This window comes from Panicum virgatum, chromosome 1K (genome assembly GCF_016808335.1).
Source record: "Panicum virgatum strain AP13 chromosome 1K, P.virgatum_v5, whole genome shotgun sequence".
Lineage (NCBI taxonomy): Eukaryota > Viridiplantae > Streptophyta > Magnoliopsida > Poales > Poaceae > Panicum > Panicum virgatum.
This window is the reverse complement of record NC_053136.1, coordinates 4,829,464-4,855,475: the sequence shown is the minus strand read 5'-3', so window position 1 is coordinate 4,855,475 and position 26,012 is coordinate 4,829,464. Positions and strand designations below refer to the sequence as shown.

The following is a 26,012-nucleotide window of genomic DNA, read 5'->3' as shown; positions in this document are numbered from 1 at the left end:
CGACCCTGAGCACGGCGCCTCTTCCTCCCACCAGGCCCCGCCCGCTTGATCTGGAGCCCGATACGACCCGACTGACCACATGGTCGCCCAGCTCTACCTCCAGGCCGCCGGCGTCCAGAACATCAGGGCCCTAGTCTCCGTCCTCCTCGACTCCTCACCCTCCGCCGCTACGCCCTCGACGACCACGTCCTCGTCGACTCGCCGATCGAGACGCGGGACATTGCGTGGCTGCGCCTCGACAGTGTCCCCCTGTCCTGGATCTTTGGGACCATCTCACTAGATCTTCAGAACCTCGTCAGGACCCACGGTGGCACCGCGCGACAGGTCTGGGTGGCGCTCGAGGGGCAGTTCCTCGGCAACGCCGAGTACCGCACCCTCCAGCTCGACGCCACCTTCCGCACCTTCGTGCAGGGGGACCTCTCCGTCGGTGAGTACTGCCGGCGGATAAAGGGCATGGCCGATGCTCTTCACGACCTCGGGGATCCGGTGTCCGATCGGGTCTTGGTGCTCAATGTCATGCGGGGCCTGAGCAGCACCTACGACCACCTGAAGAGCTGGATCGCCCGCCAGAGGCCCTTCCCCTCCTTCCTGCAGGTCCGGGACGACCTCGCCCTCGAGATCACCAGGGGTCTCGCGTCTGGATCGCCCTCGCCCACCTCCACCGGCTTCCTCCGCCACCCCTGCCACCTCTCTCCTTGGTGCTGCTCTCGTCGGGCAGACCGGAGGTGTGTGTGGGGGGGGGGGGGGCGTGGACGTCGGCGGCGGGGGGGACGTGGTGGTGGTGGTGGCACTGGTGGCCTTGCTTCTGGGGGTACCGGTACCGGTGGAAGCCGTCGGGGCGCGCCGACTCCTCCGGCTCAGGCTCCGACTCCCGCTCCTGCCCCTGCCCCTGGAGGTACGCTCTGGCCATCCTTCAGCAACCTATGGTTAGGGCGCATCTTGATGTGGCCGTTCCAGGGTCCGGGAGGGGGGCCTCGTCCTCAGCTCCAGCCGACGGCCATGTTCACCGGTGCTGCTCCCCTCTCCGCGCCGTACTGGACCCCGCCCGCTCAGCCCAGCCAGCAGCCGACCTGGCCTGGGGGGTGGGACCAGGCCGTTCTGGCGCAGTCCTTCAGCACCATGGGACTGACGCCGCCGGTCACCACCGAGTGGATCGCCGACTCGGGTGCCTCGTTCCACACCACTCCTGATGCCGGTATCCTCTTTTCCGTCCGACCCCCACACCCCTCTTGTCCTTCTTCTATCATGGTTGGTGATGGGTCTTGCCTTCCTGTCACCGCTGTGGGTTCTGCTCCTCGTCTTCCTAATGTTCTTGTTGCTCATCAAATGGTTCACAACCTTCTTTTCATTCGACAGTTTACTGCTGACAACTCCTGTTCTATCGAATTTGACTCTTCTGGTCTTACTGTGAAGGATTCGGTTTCCCGGCGTCCGCTCCTCAGATGTGATAGCCCGGGGCCCCTTTACACTCTTCGGCTTCCTGCTTCCGCTGCTCCGTCTTCGACTTCTTCTTCGTCTACTGCTTTTGCCGTGACGCCTTCTTCCACCACCTGGCACCGCCGGCTTGGACACCCCGGCCGCGACGTTTTGGCTCAGCTCAGCCGTAGTACCGATGTTCCATGTACTATGGCTCCTGCTGAGCACCTCTGTCATGCGTGTCAGTTAGGTCGTCATGTTAGACTTCCGTTTTCTTCTTCTTCTTCACATGCTGCGCATTCTTTTGATCTTATTCACTGTGACCTGTGGACATCTCCTGTACTCAGCCTCTCTGGCTACAAGTACTATCTGGTGGTGGTCGATGACTTCTCGCACTACTCTTGGACGTTTCCTTTGCGTGCCAAGTCTGAGACCTTTCCCACCCTCCTCCACTTCTTCGCCTGGGTGTCCACTCAGTTCGGCCTCACTGTTAAGGCCGTCCAGTGTGACAACGGGCGGGAGTTCGATAACTCCACCTCCCGTTACTTCTTCCTCTCTCGGGGTGTTCAGCTGCGTATGTCTTGTCCGTATACCTCTCCTCAGAACGGCAAGGCTGAGCGGATGATTCGCACGATGAATGACGTCGTGCGCACCCTTCTGATCCAGGCCTCTCAGCCCCCGCGCTTTTGGGCTGAGAGCCTCCACACCGCCACCTACCTCCTCAACCGTCTTCCGTCCACTGCTTCTTCTGCTCCCACTCCACACCACGCTCTCTTCGGTACCCCTCCTCGCTACGACCACCTTCGGGTCTTCGGGTGTGCGTGTTACCCTAACACCCCCGCCACCGCTTCTCACAAGCTGGCGTCCCGCTCGACTCGTTGTGTGTTCCTCGGGTACTCTCCTGACCACAAGGGGTACCGATGCTTTGACCTCACCTCTCGCCGCGTTCTGATCTCCCGACACATCGTCTTTGACGAGTCGGATTTCCCCTACTCCACCTCCTCCACACCTTCTCCTGACCCCGAGATGGAGTCTTTGTTTCCGACTGACTCGGTGGTTCAGCCACCGTTACCTGTCTGTCCTTTTCCTGCAGGTTTTCCCGGCGCACCGGCACCGCTTCCGGTGATCCCTGCTGAGCCGAGCGCGGCCCCGGTGCCCGCGGTCACGCCACGCGCGGCCACCGGACCTCCGGTCGTGCCGCGTGCGGACCCGGTGTCTCCTGCTGCGCCACGCGCGGCCCCAGTCCCTTCCCCTGCCCCTGCGCAGCGGTACGCTCAGCCGGTGCAGGTGTACCGGCGTCGTTCGGCGTCGACACCGGCGCCGCCTCCTGCTTCGGAGGCTCTTGCGATGCCTACACCGGAGCCGTCGCCGCCACCGCCTCCTCCGGCTCCCTCTCGAGCCGAGCCGGAGGTGTACCACCCGCCAGTCATCCATCGGGATCCTCGGCATATTCATCCCATGGTGACTCGGCGGATGGCGACTCTCTCCGCCACCGAGGGAGAGCCGCGGGTCTCTCCGGTACCCTCCTCTGTCCGCGACGCCTTGGCGGATCCTCACTGGCGTCGCGCGATGGAAGAAGAGTACGCGGCTCTTCTTGCCAACCAGACGTGGGACCTCGTGCCGCGTCCATCTGGTTGCAATGTGGTGACTGGCAAGTGGATCTGGACGCATAAGCGTCGGGCTGATGGCACACTGGAGCGCTACAAGGCTCGCTGGGTTCTCCGGGGGTTCACTCAGCGACCTGGTGTGGACTATGATGAGACCTTCAGCTCAGTGGTGAAGCCCGCTACGGTGCGCACGGTCCTCTCGCTTGCGCTCTCGCGCTCCTGGCCTGTGCACCAGTTGGACGTGAAGAATGCGTTTCTTCACGGCACTCTCTCAGAGATTGTCTACTGCTCTCAGCCAGCGGGATTTGTGGACTCGAGTCGTCCGGATATGGTCTGCCGGCTCAACAAGTCTCTCTATAGTCTGAAGCAGGCTCCTCGGGTTTGGTACTCTCGGTTCACCATGTTCTTGCTCACATGGGGTTCACCGAGGCCAAGTCCGACACGTCTCTCTTCATCTACCGCCGTGGGGATGAGACTGCATATCTGCTGCTCTATGTCGATGACATTGTGCTCACAGCCTCCAGTCAGCAGCTATTTCAGAGTGTCATCTCCTCTCTGCAGCAGGAGTTTACTATGAAGGATCTGGGTCAGCTCCACCACTTCTTGGGCGTCACTGTTGAGCCTCGCCCGTCTGGTTTTCTCCTTCAACAGCGGCAGTACGCACTCGATATTCTGGAGCGGGCTGGGATGACTGATTGCAAGCCCTGCTCCACTCCTGTCGACACTCAGGCGAAGCTGTCTACTGATCTGGGTGATCTGGTGGCTGATCCTACTGCCTACCAGTCTGGCTGGCGTTTTGCAGTACCTCACCTTCACCAGGCCGGACCTCATCTACGCTGTTCAGTAGGTCTGTCTCCATATGCATGATCCCCGGGAGTCACACCTTACTACACTGAAGCGTCTCCTCCGCTACGTTCGTGGCACTGTGGATCTCGGCCTGGTACTTCACCGCTCGTCCTCTGCTGAGCTGGTGGTCTACACCGACACTGACTGGGCTGGCTGCCCGGACACTCGTCGCTCTACTTCCGGCTATGCCGTCTTCCTGGGCGGCAACCTGGTCTCCTGGTCGTCCAAGCGGCAGCTGGTTGTCTCCCGCTCCAGTGCTGAGGCGGAGTAACGGGTTGTCGCTAACGGCGTGGCGGAGGCGTCCTGGCTACAACAGCTCTTGGCGAAGCTCCACAGCTCGCTCGCCAAGAGCACGCTCGTCTACTGCGACAACGTCAGCGCCGTGTATCTCTCCACCAACCCCGTCCAGCATCAGCGGACGAAGTATGTGGAGATCGTCCTACACTTCGTGCGCGACAGAGTCGCCAGTGGCGATGTTCGGGTACTCTAAGTCCCGACTACCTCCCAGTTTGCTGACATCTTCACCAAGGGATTGCCCTCCTCGACCTTCTCGGAGTTTCGCTCCAGCCTCAACATAGCCGGTGGCTAGTTGTGGCTGCGGGGGGTATTTGCCCTTTGTACTCTATTTGTACTCTCTTCTTGTCCAGTCTTGAATTGTTCAGACTGCGGGAGGATGTTAGCTTTCTCGTTGTCCAGTCTCGAACACCGCTGCGCCGGTAGTTCAGACTGCGGGGGGGTGTTGGTGTATATGTGAGCCCATGTATAGAGGCCCATCTAGAGGCCCATGTATAGGATCTATATATCCTACCCTTCTAGGGTTTGGAGGAATACAAGCCATTATTCTCTCCATCAGTCAGGAGTAGATTTGTTTGTTCAAAGTTATTTTCCCTCCACCTGTCATTCATTCTACATTTTTTGTGGAGGTGGGTGAGAGTAAGATGTATCATGATACAATCATCAGCAGCACTGAGTTCTTAATTTGTTTCTAAAGTTATATGTTCTATGTACTATAATTATGCTGCCAATAGATACCCAAGTTGCATTGAAGAGGTTGGAAACTTGGCATGGAATAAAATGCAAGATTGTTTCACCAACATATATTTGTGAAGTCTAACAAATTCGTAGAGTCTGTATAACTAAATTTCTTAAATCTTGTAGTAAATATATTTTTTAAGCTGTGTTAAATGTGTGCATTGAGTAGTTTTTCATACCAAGGTATAGCATGGTTTTTCTATATGCTTCAAATGTCAGTACATCCAAGAAAATTGTTCCAATGAATTTCCTCTCGTTATATCATTTTAGCCACGTTTGTGCATCATTGGTAGCTTAAATATCTGTTTTTTCCTTGCAGAACTCCTAAGGGTCATTCGAAGGCTGAATTTGAAAGAGCAGTGGACTGATTTGTCACTCCACTTCATAACTTTGTACTCTCTGAGATCAACAATATCTGAAAATACTCGCGCACAAAATCATTTCAGAAGTATAGGGGGGCTGGAGGTTCTATTAGATGGACTTGGACTGCCATCAAGCAAATTTTCAGTCTCAAAGCAGTCTTTTGTTCCCAGTGATGAAAGGTACGTGCAAAACCAACCCTTTGATGTAGGGGGGATCCTAAAGTTTGGAATAGAGGGCACTAATTGCAATTGATTGATGAGAGGGAAAAAGATTTACCCTTCCAGAGGCTCCCCAGAGGCTCTTTACATTCCGTTCCTTCATTTTAGCTGTTATGCAGACATCCTGACTAATCCTCTATGATTGATACAAAATTATACTTTCCACATTCTCTCCTCTATCAACAGCTACTGCGGCTGCTACTTCAGTCAAATAATGAGTGATGTTTTGTAACATGGTTGCCAAAATGCAACTTTAACCACTGATATCTAGTTTACTTTTTGTGTATTTAGCATTTTTTGGGATATTGTTTTCTCATCCAATCTAGATATCCATCAGAAAAAGAGCGCTCAAAGTTTAAAATTTTCAATGGCACGTATTATTCCTTAAAGTCTTGTTTTTATTGGAGGAGATTTTAGAGTAAATTACTTCCATTTCCTCTTTGGTTGAAAAGCTATGACTTGTTATTAATGATAATGTCTGGCAAGCAACCTACCACAGTGTTCAATAGGAGTGCTTTTGCCATTATAAGTTGATGGTGTATTGCAACAACAATCTGCCAGAGATAACCTGCTAAATATATCTGATCTTTCGATCTGTTTTTTTTCTTTGATCTTACATAGCATCCTTTTGCAGGCATGGCATTCTCGGGCTTCAGATACTATCTTTGGAAATTCTGAGGGAGGCAGTGTATCCTGTTCCATCATTTTTAAGTACAGAAATGAGTGCATTTGGCTATAGTACTTTGTTATTTTTTTTAAATAAATTCTGTCATTTTGGAGCTTTGATAGACAATATACTGAACACTCTGAATTCTGTATAAGCAAATATCTCCGATGGATACGGGGTTGGGGAATTTTGTAGAAACTGGTTGCATTGGATGATAAGTCGTTGACAAGTCGCTAAACAGTCACGTGTCAGGCAGTGCCTTACTATCTTGAAATATTACACTACATGAATAATTATCCGTGTTCTTTTACAATTAGGCTTTTATAATGTTGTTGGAGGATATGCACTAGATTCATATAGATAATTTAAGTTGTGATTGATGATGATTTATGTTACTTATTATAATAGTGATTAATAAACTATTTTGCATCAGTTTTAAGTGAAACATCACTATATGAAGGTTTGAGTCTACATTAAATTCGGTTAGTGAACCTCATAACAATTAAACATTTGGCGGTGCTGCCTTGTCTGACAAGGGCATACTGATAGGGCTAACTTGTAATTATGCTGTAACTATTTTGGTCTGAACTTAGTATATTGTTGGAAATTTGTTGTCATATTCTGTTGCATGATTTGTCTCTCTTGTGTCCTTGACTGTCAGTCCAGTTTTGGAAATGTCAATAATTTGCAATTCTTGTGTGAAAATGGGAGGATACATAAATTTGCAAACAGTATCTGTTGGCCTGCATTTATGCTCCAGGAGTTTCATCAGCAAAAGTCGCTCAATCCTCAGGCCTGCCTGAAACTTGATAAAGAAAGCACCGGTTCTTCACCAACATTAGAATCTTTCTCAAATCCTGTGGATATTCTTGATACATCAGAATGGAATGAGTATTCTGTAAAATTGAGCATAGCACTTTGCTCTTTTCTTCTTCCTCCCAAGGAGATTAAGTATTGCCCTTCTCCAACTGATATTAGCCAAATTTCGCTATCCATCTCACTGGCATACTGGGAGCAATGCGCGAGGTGGATCATAAAGGTTCTTTCAACAGTTTTCCCGTGCATCAAAGCTTGTACTGGTGAAACTGAATTGCCGGATCATATAAGGTAAATTTCTTCTCCTTGGTGTAACTTGATTGATGGATCTGTAACCTACCCAAACTTGCTTGGGACTAAAAGGCTTTATTGTTTTTATCGATGACTATGGCTCTTCACGTCCATTATGTCCAACCTATCAAGATTGTGTGTATTAACATAAGATATTTTCCAAGCTAAGTTGTATTGGTCAAACATCAAATCAATAGAAAAACTCAGTAATATTTAACAATTGGCATTTTGATATTATGGTAGATAATTTTCACCATTTGAGCAATCTTTCAACTAGTTGCTGTCTGCTTTCTAATCCTTTTAACCTTTCCTAACTGTTCATTCTTCTGGCTATAATGTTCTTTCTTGGGACAAACAACATCAGTCTCTACACAAAATATTCTTTTTAGGCCTTTTCAAGTGATTGAACATCTGTTTTAATGGGACCCATTACTAAATTTCTTTTGCTGATGATTTTTTTGCTGATTAATTCTCCAGGATTTTAGCAAATACCTTGCAGCATTACATGCTTTGCACGTTTAGGAAGGTTCTCATTTCAGCACCAGCTCTACTTAAATCTTTTCGAGAGGAGGGTCTCTGGGATCTGATATTCTCGGAGAAATTTTTCTACTTTGGGTCATCTGTGGACTACATGCATCAGATCATTCATGCGACATGGAATGATCGACTTATTGATGCTCCCAAATCAACTAATTCCGAAAGCTTCAATGAAATTGATGTTAACATTCTTCAAGCTGAAGCTATTTCCTTCTTGGAGTTTGCTGCAACACTCAATGAAAACTCAAATAACCTGGTATCCAAATTTTCTCCTGCCTTAACTAAGATATTGCTTAGTTTATTTTAATTTGGATGTTGCCATCTTTTTTTGTTTGCATGTTCTTCTCTAAAATAGTCTTATTTTGTTTGTAGCCAGAATGCTCAGCTTTGGTAGGTGCACTTGAACATTGTACCTATGATCCTGGATTGGCTGGTGCTATTGTTAAAAGTTTTCATGTTATCCTGCAACTTGCAACGGAACAAACTCTAGCTTCTTTCAAGTCAATTGATGTGCTTACTAGAGTCCTGAAGGTTGCATGCCTTCAAGCACAAGAACTAAGGAAGCTGTCCCATCTCCAAGATGACTTAAATGAAGATGGTTCTCGATCCAGAAATGTTCCGACGACTTCAGACGAGAAAATTAAGAACGCTCGCACATTTGTGGAATTGGCTTTCAACCTTTTCAAGGATTATGCCACAATATCTGAAATTGGTAGGGTTGCAATTTTACATAATGCCAATTGTATAGAGTGTTTGTTTGACTTGTTCCAAGAAGAATACCTCAGGAAGCATATAGTGGAGCAAGTACTTGCTTTATTTAGGGTAAGTCGTATTCACCCTCTTTCCTTATATTGCTCTTGATACAAACGTCTGGAACTTAGAGACTCTCCTGTTGTTTCTTGTAATCAGTTACCTCCATCATCAGCACAAGATCATGCAGCAAAGATGCACCTATGCTCCAAATATCTCGAGACTTTCAATCGTGTAAAAGAAAACGAAAAGGGTTTTGCAGAATTGTCGATCGATCTATTAATTAATATGAGAGATATCATAATGATAGATCGCGTGGTATGTTTTTCTCTCTTGTAAATATGAATTTGCTCCTCCCAGTACTTTACATATTTTGGTACGGCTCTTCACACCATTAGTCTACATCATACCTGTCAGTTTTATTTATTTTTCACTATTATATTTTGGCAGTATTATCAAAATCTGTTTCGCTACGGGGAGTGCTTCCTGCATATAGTCTCTTTGTTGAATGGAACTTTTGATGAAGCAGTTGGGGAGCAATTAGTCCTCAATGTCCTTCAGACACTGACTGCTTTACTTGCTGAAAATGATGAGTCAAAGGTAACAAAATATTTGGCTATCATGTCTTGCATAAACTTGGCTATACTAGTACCTGGAAGGCTTATGCTACCATTTTAAACCTTTTATACTTTCCTGCTCCTGGGTTAGCATTGGAACTTAATCCTGCTGTGTTGTGTACCAGCACTATTAGGTGCTGCAGCAGTACTGTTCACATGCTGGTATGAATAGCACTTGTATTCATTATAGAGGCACTAGGCCCAAATATATACAGGTACATGTGTGGATAAATATGCACAAAAGCCCCTTATACAATGGGGAAAATACATCTAACAGGTGGTACCTTTTCTGGGCCCACTGGCACAACACCAGGTGGAAGGTAGACTATTGGATATAGGCATAGACAAGGGTTGCACGCAACTCACCTTCCCAGCCCAACCAAAACCTTTAAACAAACTGATTCATGGATTGGATCGAGATGGTTTAAAACCCATTAGACCCATGGGTCTTCTCACTGCGCTGCCATCCCCACATTCCTCAGCCTCTGCTATTTTTCTCTTCTCTCCTTGCTGTGGCGCAGTTGGTAGCTTCCAGCCTTAGTGAGCAGACACACCTAGGATGGCCTGGACTGAACTTGTTTGGCGTGCACCCTTCCATGACCATGCACGGGCAAGCAAGCATTCCTCTAAGCTGGCTATTTTGCAAACAAGGCAGTTAGTCTGAATATCAGTCTCATCACTCTTTATTCGTGCTGTTATTTTCTTGCTGTGATTTTAAAATCCTGGTTTGTCCTATCCAGGCTGCCTTCAGATTGCTGGTAGGTGCAGGTTATCAAACATTGCAAAGCTTGCTGTTGGACTTCTGTAAATGGATTCCAAGTCCTAAACTTCTGGATGCCCTACTTGACATGCTTGTTGATGGTGCATTTGACATAAATGAAAAAACAACAATAAAGGTGCGGAGTGTCATGATTTTACCTGATTTGCTTCATTCAATTTACCCCCCTTGTATTTTGTCCTGTTATCTGATATTTGTTACTTGATTTTGCTCTTTTTTTCATCAGAATGAAGATGTGATTATGCTATTACTAAATGTTCTGCAAAAGGTCCGCCTCCCTCCCTATGTGTGCACGCTCTGTTTATACTTTCCTGTATATATATATGTAAATTGGTGATTTCCAATTGGCAGAGCAGCACTTCACTCCAGCATTATGGGCTTATGGTCTTACAACAGTTGCTCAAGGGGTCCATTACAAATAGAACTTCTTGTTTCAGAGCAGGGCTGCTTAGTTTCCTTCTTGATTGGTTTTCAGTAGAGGAAGGGGATGACATTGTAATCAAAATCGCGGAGCTAATTCAGATCATTGGTGGACACAGTATTTGCGGAAAGGATATTCGAAAAATTTTTGCCCTCCTGCGTGGTGAGAAGATTATTGCAAAGCAGAAGCACAGTTCATTGCTTTTGACAAGTGTTAGTCACATGCTCAAGGAAAAGGGGCCTGAAGCTTTCTTTGAGTTTAGCGGTCATGATTCTGTGAGTTGTGTTGATTTTATTTTACTATAAGCCATTTTGGTAGTATTTTCTTTCTGATAATTCTAAAATGACCAATTTCTTCATTATGCTTTTCTGTCTTATTTTGCATCACTTTGTATGATTCCATGTACTTTCATCGCCAACAGGGTATTGAAATAAAATCATCAGTTCAATGGCCTTACAACAAAGGTTTATCTTTTTGCTGCTGGCTAAGGGTGGAAAGTTTCCCTGAGAAGGGTATGATGGGCCTTTTCTCCTTCTTCACTGAAAATGGAAAAGGATGTTTAGCTATGCTTGGGAAAAATACTCTAATCTATGAGGTAATTTTCGCCTCATGCCTGTGCTCACTTTTTATTCTGTTTTGCTAGTGCTCCTTTTCTTTCATCAACTATGGTTTATCCTAAGCCCAAAAAATTCTTTGGCTAGTGGAAACTGTTTCTAATGCAAACAACTAGAGGCTTAATTTGATTGCCAGCTTGCAAGTGGCAACTGAATTGGGTGAAATTCAACAGTGTCTTGCTGATATTCTCATGACAGTCCTTGTTGAGTTAAGCAACTGATTTGAACAAATGTCCTTCATTCCACTGACTAATCAATGAAAATGTAATGCTTACCTGAGATCAATATGTTTCTAACACAAACGTGACTATGATTGGCGCTTCTTTTAGATGCTATGCTTCTATTGGCCAATCCTAGTTATGCAGCAGTGTTACCAATAGAATTTTTCGCATAAGAACCTTTCTTTGCCACGGTTGCACATGTATGCATATATTGGCATAAACTCTGCATAACCTCAACTGTCAAGTAAATAGAATCTTGATCTTGGCATTAACTGTTGGAGTATATTGGGCCCATGTGTATAGAGGCCCATCTAGTAGCCCATGTATAGGTGCTATATATACCCACCCATCTAGGGTTGGAGGAATAGAAGAATAATTCCCGTCATTATTAACATATATCAAATTACCTCCCCACATTCTGCAGTCTGTCAGTCCAAAGCATCAGTGTGTTTTGTTACCTCTGAGCCTCCCTACGAAGCAGTGGAAATTCCTTTGTGTTACTCATACAATTGGTAGAACCTTTTCTGGAGGGAGCCAGCTGAGATGCTATGTAGATGGTGATCTAGTATCCAGTGAAAAGTGCAGGTAAGTCAAATTCTCACTTTTTTGCTACGTGATTTGCGTTCTGGGGTTCAATTGTATTTCAATTGTCAGAAAGTGTATCCCGATTATCAGGACTAGGTATTTACCAATAATCTTCAATACTTTCATGTCCACTAATCACAATAGCTGTTGTCTTTCTCAGTACATAGGAGTGTTAGGCATGTGTTGGAGGAGGAATATTGGACACTAATAGAATCTCTTTGCAACACCATATTTAAGATGGACTGCTGCTACTAACAGTCTCAAGAATGTAAATCTCTGTTAGTTCTCATGGTCATACAATAATGGCATTACTGCTAATTATCTCGAACATTCAACAAAAAAACTAATAAGTACATGACCAGATAGCAGAAAAAATAGCTGTTGCATATCTTATGAACTCATTTGGTAAGCTCAACAAGTTTGGTATGTTTGTGATATCCTAACCTATTAATAGTTTCCTCTGATCATTCTTTTGCTACTTTCAGGTATGCAAAAGTAAATGAAGTAATGACCCGCTGCAGTGTTGGTACAGAATTGATGCCCATTGGTGAAGAACCTTCTTCTCTTGGTTTTGAGAGCACCTTTGCTTTTACTGGTCAAATGGGCCCAGTTTATGCATTTTCAGATGCTCTCTCTCCTGAACAAATAAGGGGCATTTATAACTTAGGACCAAGTTACATGTACTCTTTCCTTGGTGATCAAAACTTGCTTACAAATGATGACTCACTGTACAAGGGAATACTTGATGCAAGGGATGGCATTTCATCAAAAATGATGTTTGGCTTGAACGCACAGGTTTGAGGCGACATCTAAGCATTATGTACTAATTTTCCAACACAATGCTGGAATTAGGTGTTTAAATATTTATCCTTTCCATTCACTCCAGGCTAGTAACAATAGGGCTTTGTTTAATGTGTCATCTGTATTGGATGGTCTTGACAAGAGTAAGTTTGAGGCAACCACTATGGGTGGGACAAAGTTATGTGCAAGGCGCCTGCTGCAAGAAATAATTTATTGTGTTGGTGGTGTATCTGTATTTTTCCCTCTTTTGATCCACTTCAATGATGCTGGGGTTCATAATGGAGAGTCCGTCACCCGTGATGAATTGGCTGGTCAAGTTATTGAACTTGTTGCTTCTGTTCTAGATGGAAACATAGCAAATCAGCAACAGATGCATCTTCTTTCTGGATTCTCTATTTTGGGTTTCTTGTTCCAATCTGTTTCACCACAGCTATTGAATTTCAAGACTCTTTCGGCATCGAAGTACATGTTTACTGTTTTGAAGAATTCTGGTGCTCTCTCTCTCTCTCTCTCTCTCTCTCTCTCTGCTTATCTGCTTATATATTTTCCTATTTGTTTGGAAGGGTGTATATAAGTAGCTTATCTGCTTTTTCAGGCATGTCAGAGATTCTATTGAAAGATGCTCTTTCACAATTTTACTTGAATCCACATATCTGGGCATATGCGACCTATGAAGTGCAGAGAGAACATTATTTGTTTCTGATACAATACTTTGAAGCCGACGGGAAGTTTTTACCAATATTATGTGGGCTCCCTAGGATCATTGATGTTGTTTGGCAGTTCTATTCAGAAAAGGTAGATTCTAGGTCTTCTAAGCCTTTGCTGGTTAGCAAAAAGGTGATCGGAGAGAGACCAAGCATGGAACTAATTCGCAAGATCCGACTTCTCGTGTTGAGTCTCGCAGAAATGAGCTTAAAGTAAAGTACTTCCAACCGTTCATCACAGATGCTCATATGTTTTCTCTCCATAAGTACTCCCTAATTGCGACATGCCCTCACTTTGATCTCAACTAAACATTTACCCTCCTTTTTTCAACTTTTCCCATTGCCCTGCCTTTACTAAGTAAATTCATTGTTGCCCCTGCCTTCATTTTAAATACTGCCCTATACATAATACTGAATCTTCTTTTATTGGATTGCATATGCAACATTTCTATGCATATTATTACGAGGTTAATTGGTAATACATTTATCTCTTACAGGCTAAAGGTTTCTCAACATGATATCAGAGCTCTTGTTTCCTTTCTTGAAAGAAGTCAAGATGTTGCATGCATTGAGGATATACTTCATATGATTATCCGCGCCCTTTCGTATAACTCACTTCTACCATCTTTCTTGGAGCAAGTAAATTCACTTGGTGGTTGTTATATTTTCATCAATCTTCTTAAGAGGTAATGTTCTTTCATTTACATACAGATTACTAGATAGAAGCAAACAAAGCTCTCTCATCTAAAGTGTGCTTTGACACTGTATATTGTGAAATTAATCTGGATCTCACTTTGAGAAGGTGCTTATGCTCTTGTTTTTACTAACTAGGACCGCTGAAATTGCAATTCTTTAAGACTTGTGTTTTCTGAAACCAAACTGTGTCTCCAACTGCCCTTGACTAGTGTTTAAAAAGGGCCTATGTTTGGTGGACAATATATTTTTCCTTTACTTCCTGTCATTCATGGGCATAGATGCAATTGCTGAACTTTTTATGTCTGTTCTCTTTCTGTATTGTACTTTTCAGTTAATATATGAGGTTGGGATTATTATATCATTTGTTTGGCAGGGAATTCGAGCCAATCCGTTTATTGGGGCTTCAACTTCTTGGAAAACTTTTGGTTGGAGTTCCATCTGAGAAAAGAGGACCAAAAATTTTTGGCCTTCCTGTAGGACGAGGGAAAGGAACAACAGCAGCACCTCAACTGTTTTTCTATTCAATATCCGAAAGACTATTCAAATTTCCACTTTCAGATCATTTATGTGCTAGTCTTTTTGATGTTCTTCTTGGTGGAGCCAGTCCTAAACAGGTAATTTGACAAAACTTCATAGTAAGGATAGTACTATGTATCCTCTTGTCTGACTTCCAGTGTTAACTGAAACCCTCAATAAATTAACTGGCACATCTATTTTCTGTCCAGGTTTTACAGAAACGTGCCCAATCTGATGCTTTAAAAGATAAAAGCAGTACTTCAGCGAGTTTGGCTCCCTTTTTTGTCCCTCAGATTCTGGTTTGCATTTTTAAATATATTCAATCCTGTCAAGATGCTTCAGCACGTACAAAGATTTTAAGTGATCTTCTTGATTTGCTGGATTCAAGCCCTTCGAATGTTGAATCTCTTATGGTACTTTCTAATACTATTTCATTAGGTCATTAGAAATCAGTTCTTTTGTTGCTCACAAAATTGATTTCTCAGGAGTATGGTTGGAGCTCTTGGCTCGAGACATCTGTGAAGCTTGATGTATTTAGGAACTACAAATCAAACTCTGAAGCCAGGGGTAACGATTTGGAGACCAATGAGCTGATTCTTGTGAGGAACATGTATTCATTGGTCCTCTCCTATTGCATATTCTCTGTGAAAGGAGGCTGGCATCAACTGGAAGATACAACAAATTTCCTTCTACTGAAAATTGATGAGGTTGAAATTATGTCATAGCATCTTTATACCCTCTTTTCATCCGAGTGACATTTCTGATTGGTTAATTGTTAATGTTTAATCTACAGGGACAGTTACCAAACTCCTATCTGCTACGAGACATTTTTGAAGATCTCATTGGAAGCCTTCTCGAGACCTCTTCTGAAGAAAATGTTTTTAATTCTCAGCCATGCCGTGATAACATCTTGTATCTTTTGAACCTTAGTCATGAACTGTTTGTTGACGAAATAGGGATTAAACTCTTGGTATGGCCGAGCAGTTCTTTGTAACAAACTGAAAAGAATTTTTTTTCAGGTACAGTCCTCATTCACTCATCTAACCCTTCTCTTTTGCTGTTTCCTTCGCCTGAAATGTCTGCACAGTTGTCATCTGATGACTCTGCAAAAGAGGACATTAACTCCGCAGTTTTGGAAATTATAAACATCGAGAGCAATGACCTACTTACAAGGTAATATAACAGTTCGGTAGCCACACATAAAATGCCCCTTCCTCTGATCGCACATCTAGGTTTGTCCTAAGTCAACCTTTTTTAACTTGGACCATTAATGCCAATTTACATTTTTGCAGTCTTCCTTGGCGTAATACATTTTTTGTCAATGGAGAACTGTTGAGCGATGATTGGTGGAGTTTTTTTGACAAGATATGGACACTTCTGTGTTATCTGAATGACAAGGGACAGACCAGATTAACACCAAAAAGTTCAAATGCAGCCGGCCCGTCTATTGGGCAAAGGGCACGTGGATTGGTAGAATCCCTCAATATCCCGGCTGCAGAAATGGCTGCTGTAGTTGTAACAGGAGGCATCAGTAGTGCATTAGGTGGAAAGGCCAACAAAATTGCTGACAAAGCTATGATGCTAAGGGCAGAGAGATTTCCAAGAATTATGCTCCACCTTATCATTATGTATCTCTGCAAAGCTGGCTTAGAAAACGCATCCAAGTGTGTTCAGCAATTCATATCATTACTCCCTAGTCTCATCTCTGAAGATGATCAGTGCAAAAACAGACTGCATTTTTTAATTTGGTAGGATTCATGCTCCTAGTTATATATAATCATTCCCTGGATGTTAGTTAATTTGACAATTTAGTAACTTATTACTGCAGGTCTTTAGTAAGGGTAAGATCTCAGTATGGGGAACTTGATGATGGTGCACGTTTCCAAGTTATGTCGCACTTGATTCTTGAAACTGTGATATATGGGAAGCCTATGCTTGCAATTAGTGTGTCTGGCCGAGATGATTCAACTGAAGCAAGTGTCAATAAGGAGGCTGGGTTCATCCTTAGTCATGTACAAAAGGACCGGGTTCTTGCTGCGGTTTGTCCTTGTCTTTCATGTTTAGTTCTATGCAGAAGCTATTTTGTGCTTCTCAGAAATTTCTCAAGCATTGAACCGATATTTTAGCTCTCAAACTGTGCTATTTTATATATTCTTTATTTTAGCTGGAGGGAGAATTTTTATTGAGCCCTGAAGTCTGTTTTATTGTTCAGTTTGTAAACAGTTCTGAAACAAAACTGTTGCTGAAAAAATCATGTTTTCTGCTACCCAGGCTACTGATGAGGTAAAGTACATGAAGGATGCAAAGTTTGATCGCATGAAGCTGCTCCAGGAACTACATTCTAAACTTGATGAACGCTCAATTCAAGACGTCGAACAACTGCAAAGTTTTGAGGATGATATACAATTTGCAAAGAGTGCTGCCATTTCTGCGGACGACAGTAGGAAAGCAGCTTTCCAGATGGCGTTTGAAGAGGATCAGCAAATTGTTGCAGTAAGTTGTGACCGGTCTCATTTTTACCAAACATGCTGTTATTTAGTACCCCCTCCGTATAGGATTTAGATGTCTTTTTGGACAAGGTTTGAGTCAAACATTGGGAATATAAATCATGAATAACTTTTAAGTTATTGAGTTTGAAAAAGTGAAAATCATATGAATAGATTTGTCTTAAAAAGCACTTCCATAAAAATATACATATATCAATTTTCAACAAATATTTTTATAAAAATAAGCAGTCAAAGTTATGCTTTGGATACTGTGTCGCTGTCCTAAACGTCATCTATTTCCTATATGGAGGGAGTAATTTTAAGATTCCATACAAACTGATTTTTATTTCATAACAGGACAAATGGATTCATATTCTCCGTGCTTTGAGTGACGAGAGGGGGCCATGGTCTGCTGCTCCTTTTCCAAATAATATTGTGACATACTGGAAACTTGACAAAACTGAAGATAAATGGCGGCGCAGACTCAAGCTCAAGCGTAACTATAAGTTTGACGAACGACTTTGTCAACCATCATCCACCAAATCTAGTAATGAGAATGTTGTCCCATCTGTTGACCCATCTGTTAGTACCAAGATACCAGAAAAATTGAAGCACTTACTTCTGAAAGGAGTATGGGGAATTACAGGGGACGTCAATTCTGAATCATGTGAGGATAACAATGATACGAGTGATTCTCCCCAGACTATCCCACCAGAGCACCACCCTGTTAGTGATACTGTAGATTCTGCAGATTCCTCTGATTATCATGCTATTGTTCAAAATAGAAAAGAAAGTTCATCAACCAGTGGAGATAACGATTATATTGAGGTAAGCAGGTCTAGTATGTACTTGCAGAATGGGTGTATGTGTATTTGCTGTTCTTTCCTCACTCGGTTTCCTTATATCATTTCCCAGGTACTATCATCAGTTCACTGTGTTCTTGTAACCCCCAAAAGAAAACTAGCTGGGCAATTGACTATCACACGAAACGCCCTACATTTTTCTTTTGAATTTCTGGTCGAAGGCACTGGTGGATCATCTGTTTTTGATAGATTTCAAGATACAAAAGATTCAGACTCCAAGAATGAGACGGGAGGTCTGGAAAAACCAAAGAGCAATCTTGATGGAGGGCGTGGCAATGCTGCTGAATGTAGTGACACTCAGATAAAAACTCAGTCTAATAAAATTAAACACCATAGAAGGTGGAAAATCACTAGGGTATGTCTCTTTTCTCTCTCATTTTGTGCGAATTTGTGTTGTTTGTATGGGCTAGTCACATATTTTACTCATTATTCCTCGTTGACAGATAAAAGCAGTTCATTGGACACGCTACCTACTACAATATACTGCTACTGAGATATTCTTTGATGATGGAAATGCACCAGTATTTCTGAATTTTGCCTCCCAAAATGATGCTAAAAGTGTTGGGTCTCTCTTAGTTTCCCTGAGAAATGATGCTCTGTTCCCCAAAGGAACTAGCAGAGATAAGAACAGTCTGATTTCCTTTGTTGACAGAAAGGTTGCCCTTGAAATGGCTGAGAGTGCTAGAGAAAGCTGGAGAAGGAGAGAAATAAGCAACTTTGAGTATCTTATGATTCTCAACACTCTTGCTGGCCGATCTTACAACGATTTAACTCAGTATCCTACATTTCCTTGGATATTGGCTGACTACTCTTCAGAAAAGCTTGATTTTAATAAATCATCAACTTTTAGGGACCTGACAAAACCAGTAGGTGCCTTGGATGCAAAGCGCTTTAAGGTAGGATCAGTTCCTACTGAGTACTGTCACTTGAATTTGCCGTGTCCTCCGATAATTTTGAATAAACTATATTTAATATGCAGGCTTTTGAAGATAGATATCTTAATTTTGTGGATCCTGATATACCAAGGTTTGATAAATTTCATTGTATTCCTTCAAACATTTTTCATGTGCGCCATCTTGCCTGAGGCTCTCATTAAGCAAACTTTGCATTCCTTTTTGTTGCAGTTTTTATTATGGATCCCACTACTCTAGCATGGGAATTGTTCTTTATTACCTTCTGAGGCTTGAGCCTTTTACTGCTCTCCACCGCAATCTTCAGGTTCATCCGTTATTCTTGACTCCCTGCCTGCCTTCATATTTTTTTTTGTTTTTGTTTTGTTCCGCACATTAGAGTCGAAAGGGTTCATACTTAGTAGGACCAAGACCGAGTACATGATGTGTGATTTCAGCGCGACTAGGCATGAGGGGGGAGACGTTAGTCTAGATGGGCAAGTGGTGGTCCAGAAGGATACTTTTCGGTATTTAGGATCGGTGCTACAAAAGGATGGCGACATTGATGAAGATGTTAGGCATAGAATTTCAGCTGGCTGGTTGAAATGGCGGCAAGCTTCTGGCATCCTTTGTGACAAGAGGGTGTCACAAAAGCTAAAAGGCAAATTCTATAGGACAGCAATTCGTCCGGCGATGTTATACGGTGCTGAATGTTGGCCTACAAAAAGGCGACATGTCCAACAACTGAGTGTAGCAGAGATGCGAATGTTGCGGTGGTTTTGCGGGCACACAAGGAGGGCTAGAGTCCAGAACGAAGTTATTCGGGATAGGGTCGGGGTGACACCAATTGAGGAGAAACTTACCCAGCATCGGCTGAGATGGTTTGGACATGTCCAACGAAGGCCTCCTGAGGCGCCGGTGCGTAATGGGGTTCTTGAGCGGGTCGATAATGTAAAGAGGGGTAGAGGTAGATCTAAACTGACGTGGGATGAGTCGGTTAAGAGAGACCTTAAGGATTGGAATATCTCTAAAGAGATAGCTTTGGATAGGAGCGCTTGGAGACTAGCTATCAATGTGCCTGAATCTTGAACTTATTTCTTTCGGGTTTCATCTCTAGCCTATCCCAACTTGTTTGGGAAAGAAGGCTATGTTGTTGTTGTTGTTTGTTTGTTTGTTTTGTTCTTAAATCTTTACTAAGGTGAAATTTTTTGTTTTCGTATAAGTAAAACCGGATTGTTCTTTAATCTTTACTATGTTGTTGTTTGTATAAGTAAAAGAGGATTTGGATTTTTTTTCTATTATGGCTTATTTTATCGTCATGGTTCCAAAAACACCAACACATTGTTTTATGTATTCTGTACAGGGTGGTAAGTTTGACCATGCGGATCGTCTATTTCAGAGCATTGAAAGCACATACAGGAACTGCCTATCAAATACAAGTGATGTCAAAGAGCTTATACCTGAATTTTTTTACATGCCTGAGTTTCTTGAAAATTCAAATTCATATCACCTAGGCATAAAGCAGGATGGTGAACCTTTAGGTGATGTCGGTCTCCCTCCATGGGCAAAGGTAATACATTATTAGTATTAATATTTTTCTCTCGCTCATGGAGCAGTCCAGTATACACTGTTATAGCTTTATTCATATTCTGCTAGCTCAATCATATTGTAGCAGTCCTGTAGTGTGTCCTCATATAGCTACATCACCTCACCACATTCAGTTATGAAAACTTTGCTGCATCTAAAATAATGAACTTTTCTTGGTGTTCAGTGAATTTGCATGATTAATTGATTATTTCAGCTGGGATGTGAATGTAGATCTATTCTGCATGAAATCAAATAGCATTAGGGGTGTTTGGAATCATTGTATGAAAATAATTATATATGTGTGCACTTCGATTGTGATTGTGGATTTATATGCAATTCAAATGGTCAGTGTGATGTCATGTGCAAAATATATATATATATATATATATATATATATGAAAATAATAACTGTATTTCATCTTTTGTGTATGTGTCCTGTGCAAATATATATGAAAATAATAATTCCATGCTTCAAAATTTAATTATAACCTATTTTCATAGATTATTGATAATAGGCAGCCCTAAAATACCTTAAAATGCTTGTATGACTTTACTGTATGCTGCTGTAGTGTTTCATTTGGCGCGAGGGGTAAAAGAGTCATTTCATGTTGCTTTTAACACCGTTAGTTTCTCAAACTAACAGAAGGGCCAAGGATCAAAACGAAATTCAAGTTTGGGCCAGATAACCAAGTTCAATTGAAAAGGGGCCAAGGAACTAATTTACTCATAGCAATTATGCATTATACTGTCCTAAATTTTAGCAGAAGATTTGAACAATGGTCTTTAATTACATTGCATATAGTCTCATACTCTCATGTATTGTATGTTACCCATTTAATTTGCTAGTGGGATACGTCCAAATTAAACGTGGTGCAATCTTTGACTTTTCATGGTATCCAACAACCAAGGCTGTGATATTTTATATCAATATAAATATAAAAGTTGTAGAGGAACATGATTAGATAATTATTTTGTGAAGAACCTACTTGTGTAAGCAGTTCATTTTTCAATAAGATGGTATCATTTGAAAATACAAAATTCTGGCCTCGCAATTGCATCATATCATCGAAATGAAGGATGTCTTATTGGTTAATTTTCATGTGATGCGTTTAGGGCTCCCCAGAAGAATTTATTTATATTAATAGAGAAGCCCTTGAAAGTGAATATGTAAGCTCTAATCTACATCACTGGATTGATCTCATATTTGGTTATAAGCAGCGTGGCAAGCCTGCAGTTGAGGTAAATATATCATACTCTGTCATAAACTTATTGCCCGTGGTTTCTCAGTTCTCACACTTTAGCTTGCTAATTTTCTATCCATCATTTGGAGCAGGCAGCGAACATATTTTATTATTTAACATATGAGGGTGCAGTTGATTTGGAGAACATGGATGACATGTTGCAAAAGTCTGCTATTGAGGACCAAATTGCAAATTTTGGACAGACACCAATTCAAATTTTCCGGAAGAAACACCCAAGAAGAGGTCCTCCTATACCAATTGCGCATCCGCTATATTTTGCACCACAGTCAATAACAGTGACTTCTGTTGTCCCTACCACAATCACCCCTTCATCTCTGTTATTTATTGGCTTGTTGGACTCAAACATTATCTTGGTGAATGAGGGGCTCATACTCTCTGTAAAGCTTTGGCTAACAACACAGTTGCAGTCTGGTGGAAACTTTACATTTTCTGGATCACTGGTATCTTTCTAATTGCACACATCTCTAAGGGTGGAATTGTTTTGTTTCGTCTACTTTCTTTCACCTTTTGTGTTCTTTTCTTGTAGGAACCTTTCTTTGCAATTGGTTCTGATGTGATTTCTCCTAGGAAAATTGGCACTTCCTTGGCTGAAAATGTCGAGTTTGGAAGACAATGCTTAGCAGCTGTTCAAATTCATGGTGACAATTACTTAATTTTGGGTGGTAATTGGGAGAATAGTTTCCAGATCATTTCTCTAAGCGATGGAAAAATTGTTCAGAGCATCCGGCAACATAAAGATGTAGTTAGTTGTGTGGCAGGTAACATTTATAAATTAAATTCCTAGAAGCTCTTTAAGCAGTTGTAGTAGCATAGCATCATTAGTGCTAGGAGTTAGCAATGCCTCAATGACTAGTTTTGTTTTGTTTTTTCTCTCGAACACACAGGGGAGCTGCGTATTAATATATTAAGAAGAAAGAAGGGTGTAGCACCCAGTCACCAGTAAAAAAACAAGTGTTGTTATTGGGATACGTTCAAATAAGGCTTCCAAACCATTTCTTATTCAAGTTTTCTCACTTTTTTTACTGTTAGAAAACCAAGTATATTGAACATAACTTTTAAACCTGTAAGCTAAACTATACTTTTAAATATATGGCATTAGCCACTTAGTCAATATTGCTTAGACTTATGTGCCTTTTCAAATTTACTACCTGCTTTCCTCTGTAGGCTTTAACATATGGAACAGTTTTTGTGCTCAAGAAATTTTATGTCTCATCTTTCTTTCCATCTTTATCTTTAACACCTGTAACATAATTTTGGGCAGTTTCATCTGATGGAAGTGTAATTGCCACTGGAAGTTACGACACAACTGTTATGATCTGGTATGCATTTCGAGGAAGATCAAATGATAAACGATCAAGGAATGCAAATTATGACCTATCAACTAAGGATCATGTCATCATTGAAAGCCCTTCCCATATCTTATGTGGTCATGATGATATTATCACATGCTTATTTGTTAGCACAGAATTAGATATTGTTATCAGTGGGTCAAAGGACGGAACTTGTATATTCCATACACTCCGTGAGGGGACATATGTGCGATCTATTCGACATCCTTCAGGTGCTGGCTTGTCAAAACTGGTAACATCACAGCATGGTAGGCTAGTTATATACTCTGATAGGGACCTTTCCTTGCATATGTATTCCATAAATGGAAAGCATATTGCTTCGTCTGAATCCAATAGCCGTCTCAATTGCATGGAGCTAAGTTGCTGTGGTGAGTTTATGGTATGTGCTGGTGATCATGGTCAAATTGTACTGCGCTCTATGCATTCCCTTGATGTTGTTTGGAGGTACGAGGGAGCTGGGAAGACAATAACTTCTTTAGTTGTGACTCCTGAGGAGTGCTTCGTGGCAGGAACCAAGGATGGTAGCTTGATTGTATTTTCAATAGAAAACCCTTTGCTTCGTAAAAGCACCATGCAACGGCACAAGGCAAAACCTTCTATTGGTGGTTAGTGGTATAGATGAAAACAATACCAGAACTCCTTGCTGCATGTTTCAAATGAGAGGTGAGTCATTATCTGATCTGTGTACCTTTTAGCACTTACTTTTTTTTCACTCACTAGATCTTTTCTGTAGCTCATTGATTTTGCAGTGTTCAAAATGAATCATTAGTTATTCAAAATTATTTACTGCTCTAAACATTAACTTGAATGCTTACTACAGTTGGCCTTTGGCTATGTTTGGTTATTTGTGTTTATAACTACTTGCTGTAGTTGGACAACATTTAGCTAGTTCAAACGAATAAATGTTTTATTGGAGAGAAATACAGTTGACTGTAGCTGGGCCATTCTTTTCCCTCTTTCTAGGAGTCAGTTCATGGTAACAAATGTAGGTTGAACTGCGTGTTCTGAGCTCGACTATATTCAAATCTAGCGACTTGCAAAATGCTTAACTGCAGGATATAGCATATTAACTTGGCAGCATATCAGGCGCAAACCAACCTCTTCGTGCGCACCCCCTTGGATGTTGATCCAATGGCCCAGATTAGAAGTTTGCATGGTTGCACGAAGAGGCTGGTTTGCACCACGTTGCCTATTAACTTTGGTGTCGGTGACGTTTGCCAACAACACTTTGTTTATTCCTATCCTGTCACCTGCATCAGCGGTTGTGGCCAAGAGCTTTCCTGTAGTGCATCTTTTTTTTTTGTCAACGTAACTGTATATCCTTCATGTTTTTTGCTAGGAATATTGATGAATTGTTTTAAAACTCTGCTGGTTATCTCATCAGCAAAATAGTAAAAGAGAAGAGTCTGTAACTCCTGTATAAATGTACATATGGCATCAGATTGAATTAGCATTGTGCAAAAGGCATGCCTCGATCACAATCAAAAGGCAGATGTTCTTCTAACCGTGAAATGCATACAATGAAAATATAATAGATTTACGTCGTTCCATGCTCAAGACAAGGGATGGGACATTCATATGATACTCCTGAGATTGTAGGGTGGTAGGTGGTTACGTGGTGCATTTGAGTGTAATATAACCTTTTTTTGGGCGGGTAATTTTGCTAGGAAGAGTGAGCAACAATTTTCCCAGATAAAATTCTAGGTAAATAGGTGCCCACTGACCTGTACAAATAACTTCACATTGTACATGTAACTGATGGAAGTTCATTAGAAAAAGCATGTAGCTTTCGTAAGGTCAGAGCAATCGTAAATCTTTTGATCCTGCTGTTCTCAACTTGTAACATGGAGAAGCAACTATTGCTTAACTTGCGAGATGTTAATGCTGATTTATCGTAATATCGATTGCTCTTTTTGTACAAAAGAACTGTGCTCTATCTACTCCCCAGATTTAATATGGGAAGCTACGAACTGTGCTCTATCTACTCTCCCCAGATGTCGCTGGTCTGTTCAAAACGAGGATGGGTAAAATGACTCATTTCAATAGGAGTTGAAAACCCTAAGCTGATTGGATACTGATGAGTCAAGTCAATGTGGCGTGCCACGTCAGCAAATGAATGAAGTTGGGCTAATTTGGATAGTTGAATTGGACGTTTTTATAGTTCAGGGATGAAATTGAGTCAAGCACAATAGTTCAGGGATGAAATTGACTATTTTGACACTCTTTTTGTAAGCATCTTTCATAGAAAAATGATTGTTTGAACGTATTAGGCATGATGAAAAATCTGCTAAAATATTTTTCACATTACAAATCTATAAATATTTGTGGTCAAATCAGTTTACAAATTTTGCTACACATGTGTCTCTTTGCATCGTCTATACTTTCTAAAGAAAAAATTGTGCCTTGCATCACGTGCTTTATTAAGAGAGTAATATCATCTATTTGAGAACTAAAAGGGTACTACACGTATCTTGGGTGGTACTAATTAAATTCATGAAGATACTAATCTGGGTACCTCCACGTGTGTGAGATACACTAACTAACAAAGGAGAGCACCCCAAATTTGAGCTCGAACGAAAAGAAAACTGTGCACGTTGAAAATGGTAGGTAGACTCGAAACGGTCGAAACCGATGGTTCCGGCAGCCATCTTTTCCGAGCAGGAAGGCATCATCATCACGCGCCGGCACACGTGCTCGTTTCCATCTCCTCCCGCCATCACCTGACCTGATGCGGCTAGCCTAACGAGCCCCCGGGCCTCTCTTAATTCCCCACGATCACTTGCCAGGATTAGCGAGGTCGCCGGCCGAAGCTGACGGCGACGTCCAGTCCAGCACCTGAAAAATGGGCCGGTGGTATCGCGGAGCACAAGCTCCATGAGAGCACACGGGAAATGCTTCCTTCGCCGCCTGCACCGTATATAAAAGCAAGAAATTCTCCTGCGATTTTGAGCGCATCATCAGAATCGATCAGAATTCGAGATACGATACGAGTGTGAATTCTTTGTCCAGGAACTAGTTAAGCTTGCGCAGGGCCAAGAAGAGGATCTCTGGTCGGAGGAGGCGTTGGTGGCGGCGATGG

The 26,012-nt window shown here is 42.5% G+C and overlaps 1 protein-coding gene across 2 annotated transcripts in view; it reads left to right on the top strand.

The window, feature by feature from the left end:
- LOC120659564 (BEACH domain-containing protein B-like) overlaps nucleotides 1–24,831 on the top strand; it is a 29,926-nt gene extending 5,095 nt beyond the window's left edge. The window contains exons 6-40 of one of the 2 annotated variants that reach the window (XM_039937841.1): nucleotides 5,221–5,443; nucleotides 6,117–6,170; nucleotides 6,816–7,256; nucleotides 7,734–8,049; nucleotides 8,166–8,615; nucleotides 8,703–8,861; nucleotides 8,994–9,143; nucleotides 9,901–10,056; nucleotides 10,165–10,206; nucleotides 10,290–10,634; nucleotides 10,781–10,954; nucleotides 11,619–11,779; nucleotides 12,265–12,574; nucleotides 12,666–13,071; nucleotides 13,176–13,497; nucleotides 13,782–13,970; nucleotides 14,354–14,594; nucleotides 14,706–14,909; nucleotides 14,982–15,203; nucleotides 15,290–15,466; nucleotides 15,584–15,669; nucleotides 15,789–16,244; nucleotides 16,325–16,535; nucleotides 16,768–16,989; nucleotides 17,340–17,810; nucleotides 17,898–18,200; nucleotides 18,289–18,741; nucleotides 18,825–18,871; nucleotides 18,970–19,063; nucleotides 20,099–20,305; nucleotides 21,436–21,561; nucleotides 21,656–22,024; nucleotides 22,111–22,342; nucleotides 22,846–23,596; nucleotides 24,305–24,831. In XM_039937841.1, coding sequence (XP_039793775.1) covers nucleotides 5,221–5,443; nucleotides 6,117–6,170; nucleotides 6,816–7,256; nucleotides 7,734–8,049; nucleotides 8,166–8,615; nucleotides 8,703–8,861; nucleotides 8,994–9,143; nucleotides 9,901–10,056; nucleotides 10,165–10,206; nucleotides 10,290–10,634; nucleotides 10,781–10,954; nucleotides 11,619–11,779; nucleotides 12,265–12,574; nucleotides 12,666–13,071; nucleotides 13,176–13,497; nucleotides 13,782–13,970; nucleotides 14,354–14,594; nucleotides 14,706–14,909; nucleotides 14,982–15,203; nucleotides 15,290–15,466; nucleotides 15,584–15,669; nucleotides 15,789–16,244; nucleotides 16,325–16,535; nucleotides 16,768–16,989; nucleotides 17,340–17,810; nucleotides 17,898–18,200; nucleotides 18,289–18,741; nucleotides 18,825–18,871; nucleotides 18,970–19,063; nucleotides 20,099–20,305; nucleotides 21,436–21,561; nucleotides 21,656–22,024; nucleotides 22,111–22,342; nucleotides 22,846–23,543 — 8,717 coding nt within the window. In that variant the 3' untranslated portion in view covers nucleotides 23,544–23,596; nucleotides 24,305–24,831. Of the gene's footprint in view, nucleotides 1–5,220; nucleotides 5,444–6,116; nucleotides 6,171–6,815; nucleotides 7,257–7,733; nucleotides 8,050–8,165; nucleotides 8,616–8,702; nucleotides 8,862–8,993; nucleotides 9,144–9,900; nucleotides 10,057–10,164; nucleotides 10,207–10,289; nucleotides 10,635–10,780; nucleotides 10,955–11,618; nucleotides 11,780–12,264; nucleotides 12,575–12,665; nucleotides 13,072–13,175; nucleotides 13,498–13,781; nucleotides 13,971–14,353; nucleotides 14,595–14,705; nucleotides 14,910–14,981; nucleotides 15,204–15,289; nucleotides 15,467–15,556; nucleotides 15,670–15,788; nucleotides 16,245–16,324; nucleotides 16,536–16,767; nucleotides 16,990–17,339; nucleotides 17,811–17,897; nucleotides 18,201–18,288; nucleotides 18,742–18,824; nucleotides 18,872–18,969; nucleotides 19,064–20,098; nucleotides 20,306–21,435; nucleotides 21,562–21,655; nucleotides 22,025–22,110; nucleotides 22,343–22,845; nucleotides 23,597–24,304 lie in introns of both variants that reach the window. The other variant, XM_039937773.1, reaches the window with a different exon arrangement.
- The last annotated feature ends 1,181 nt before the right edge of the window (nucleotides 24,832–26,012 follow it).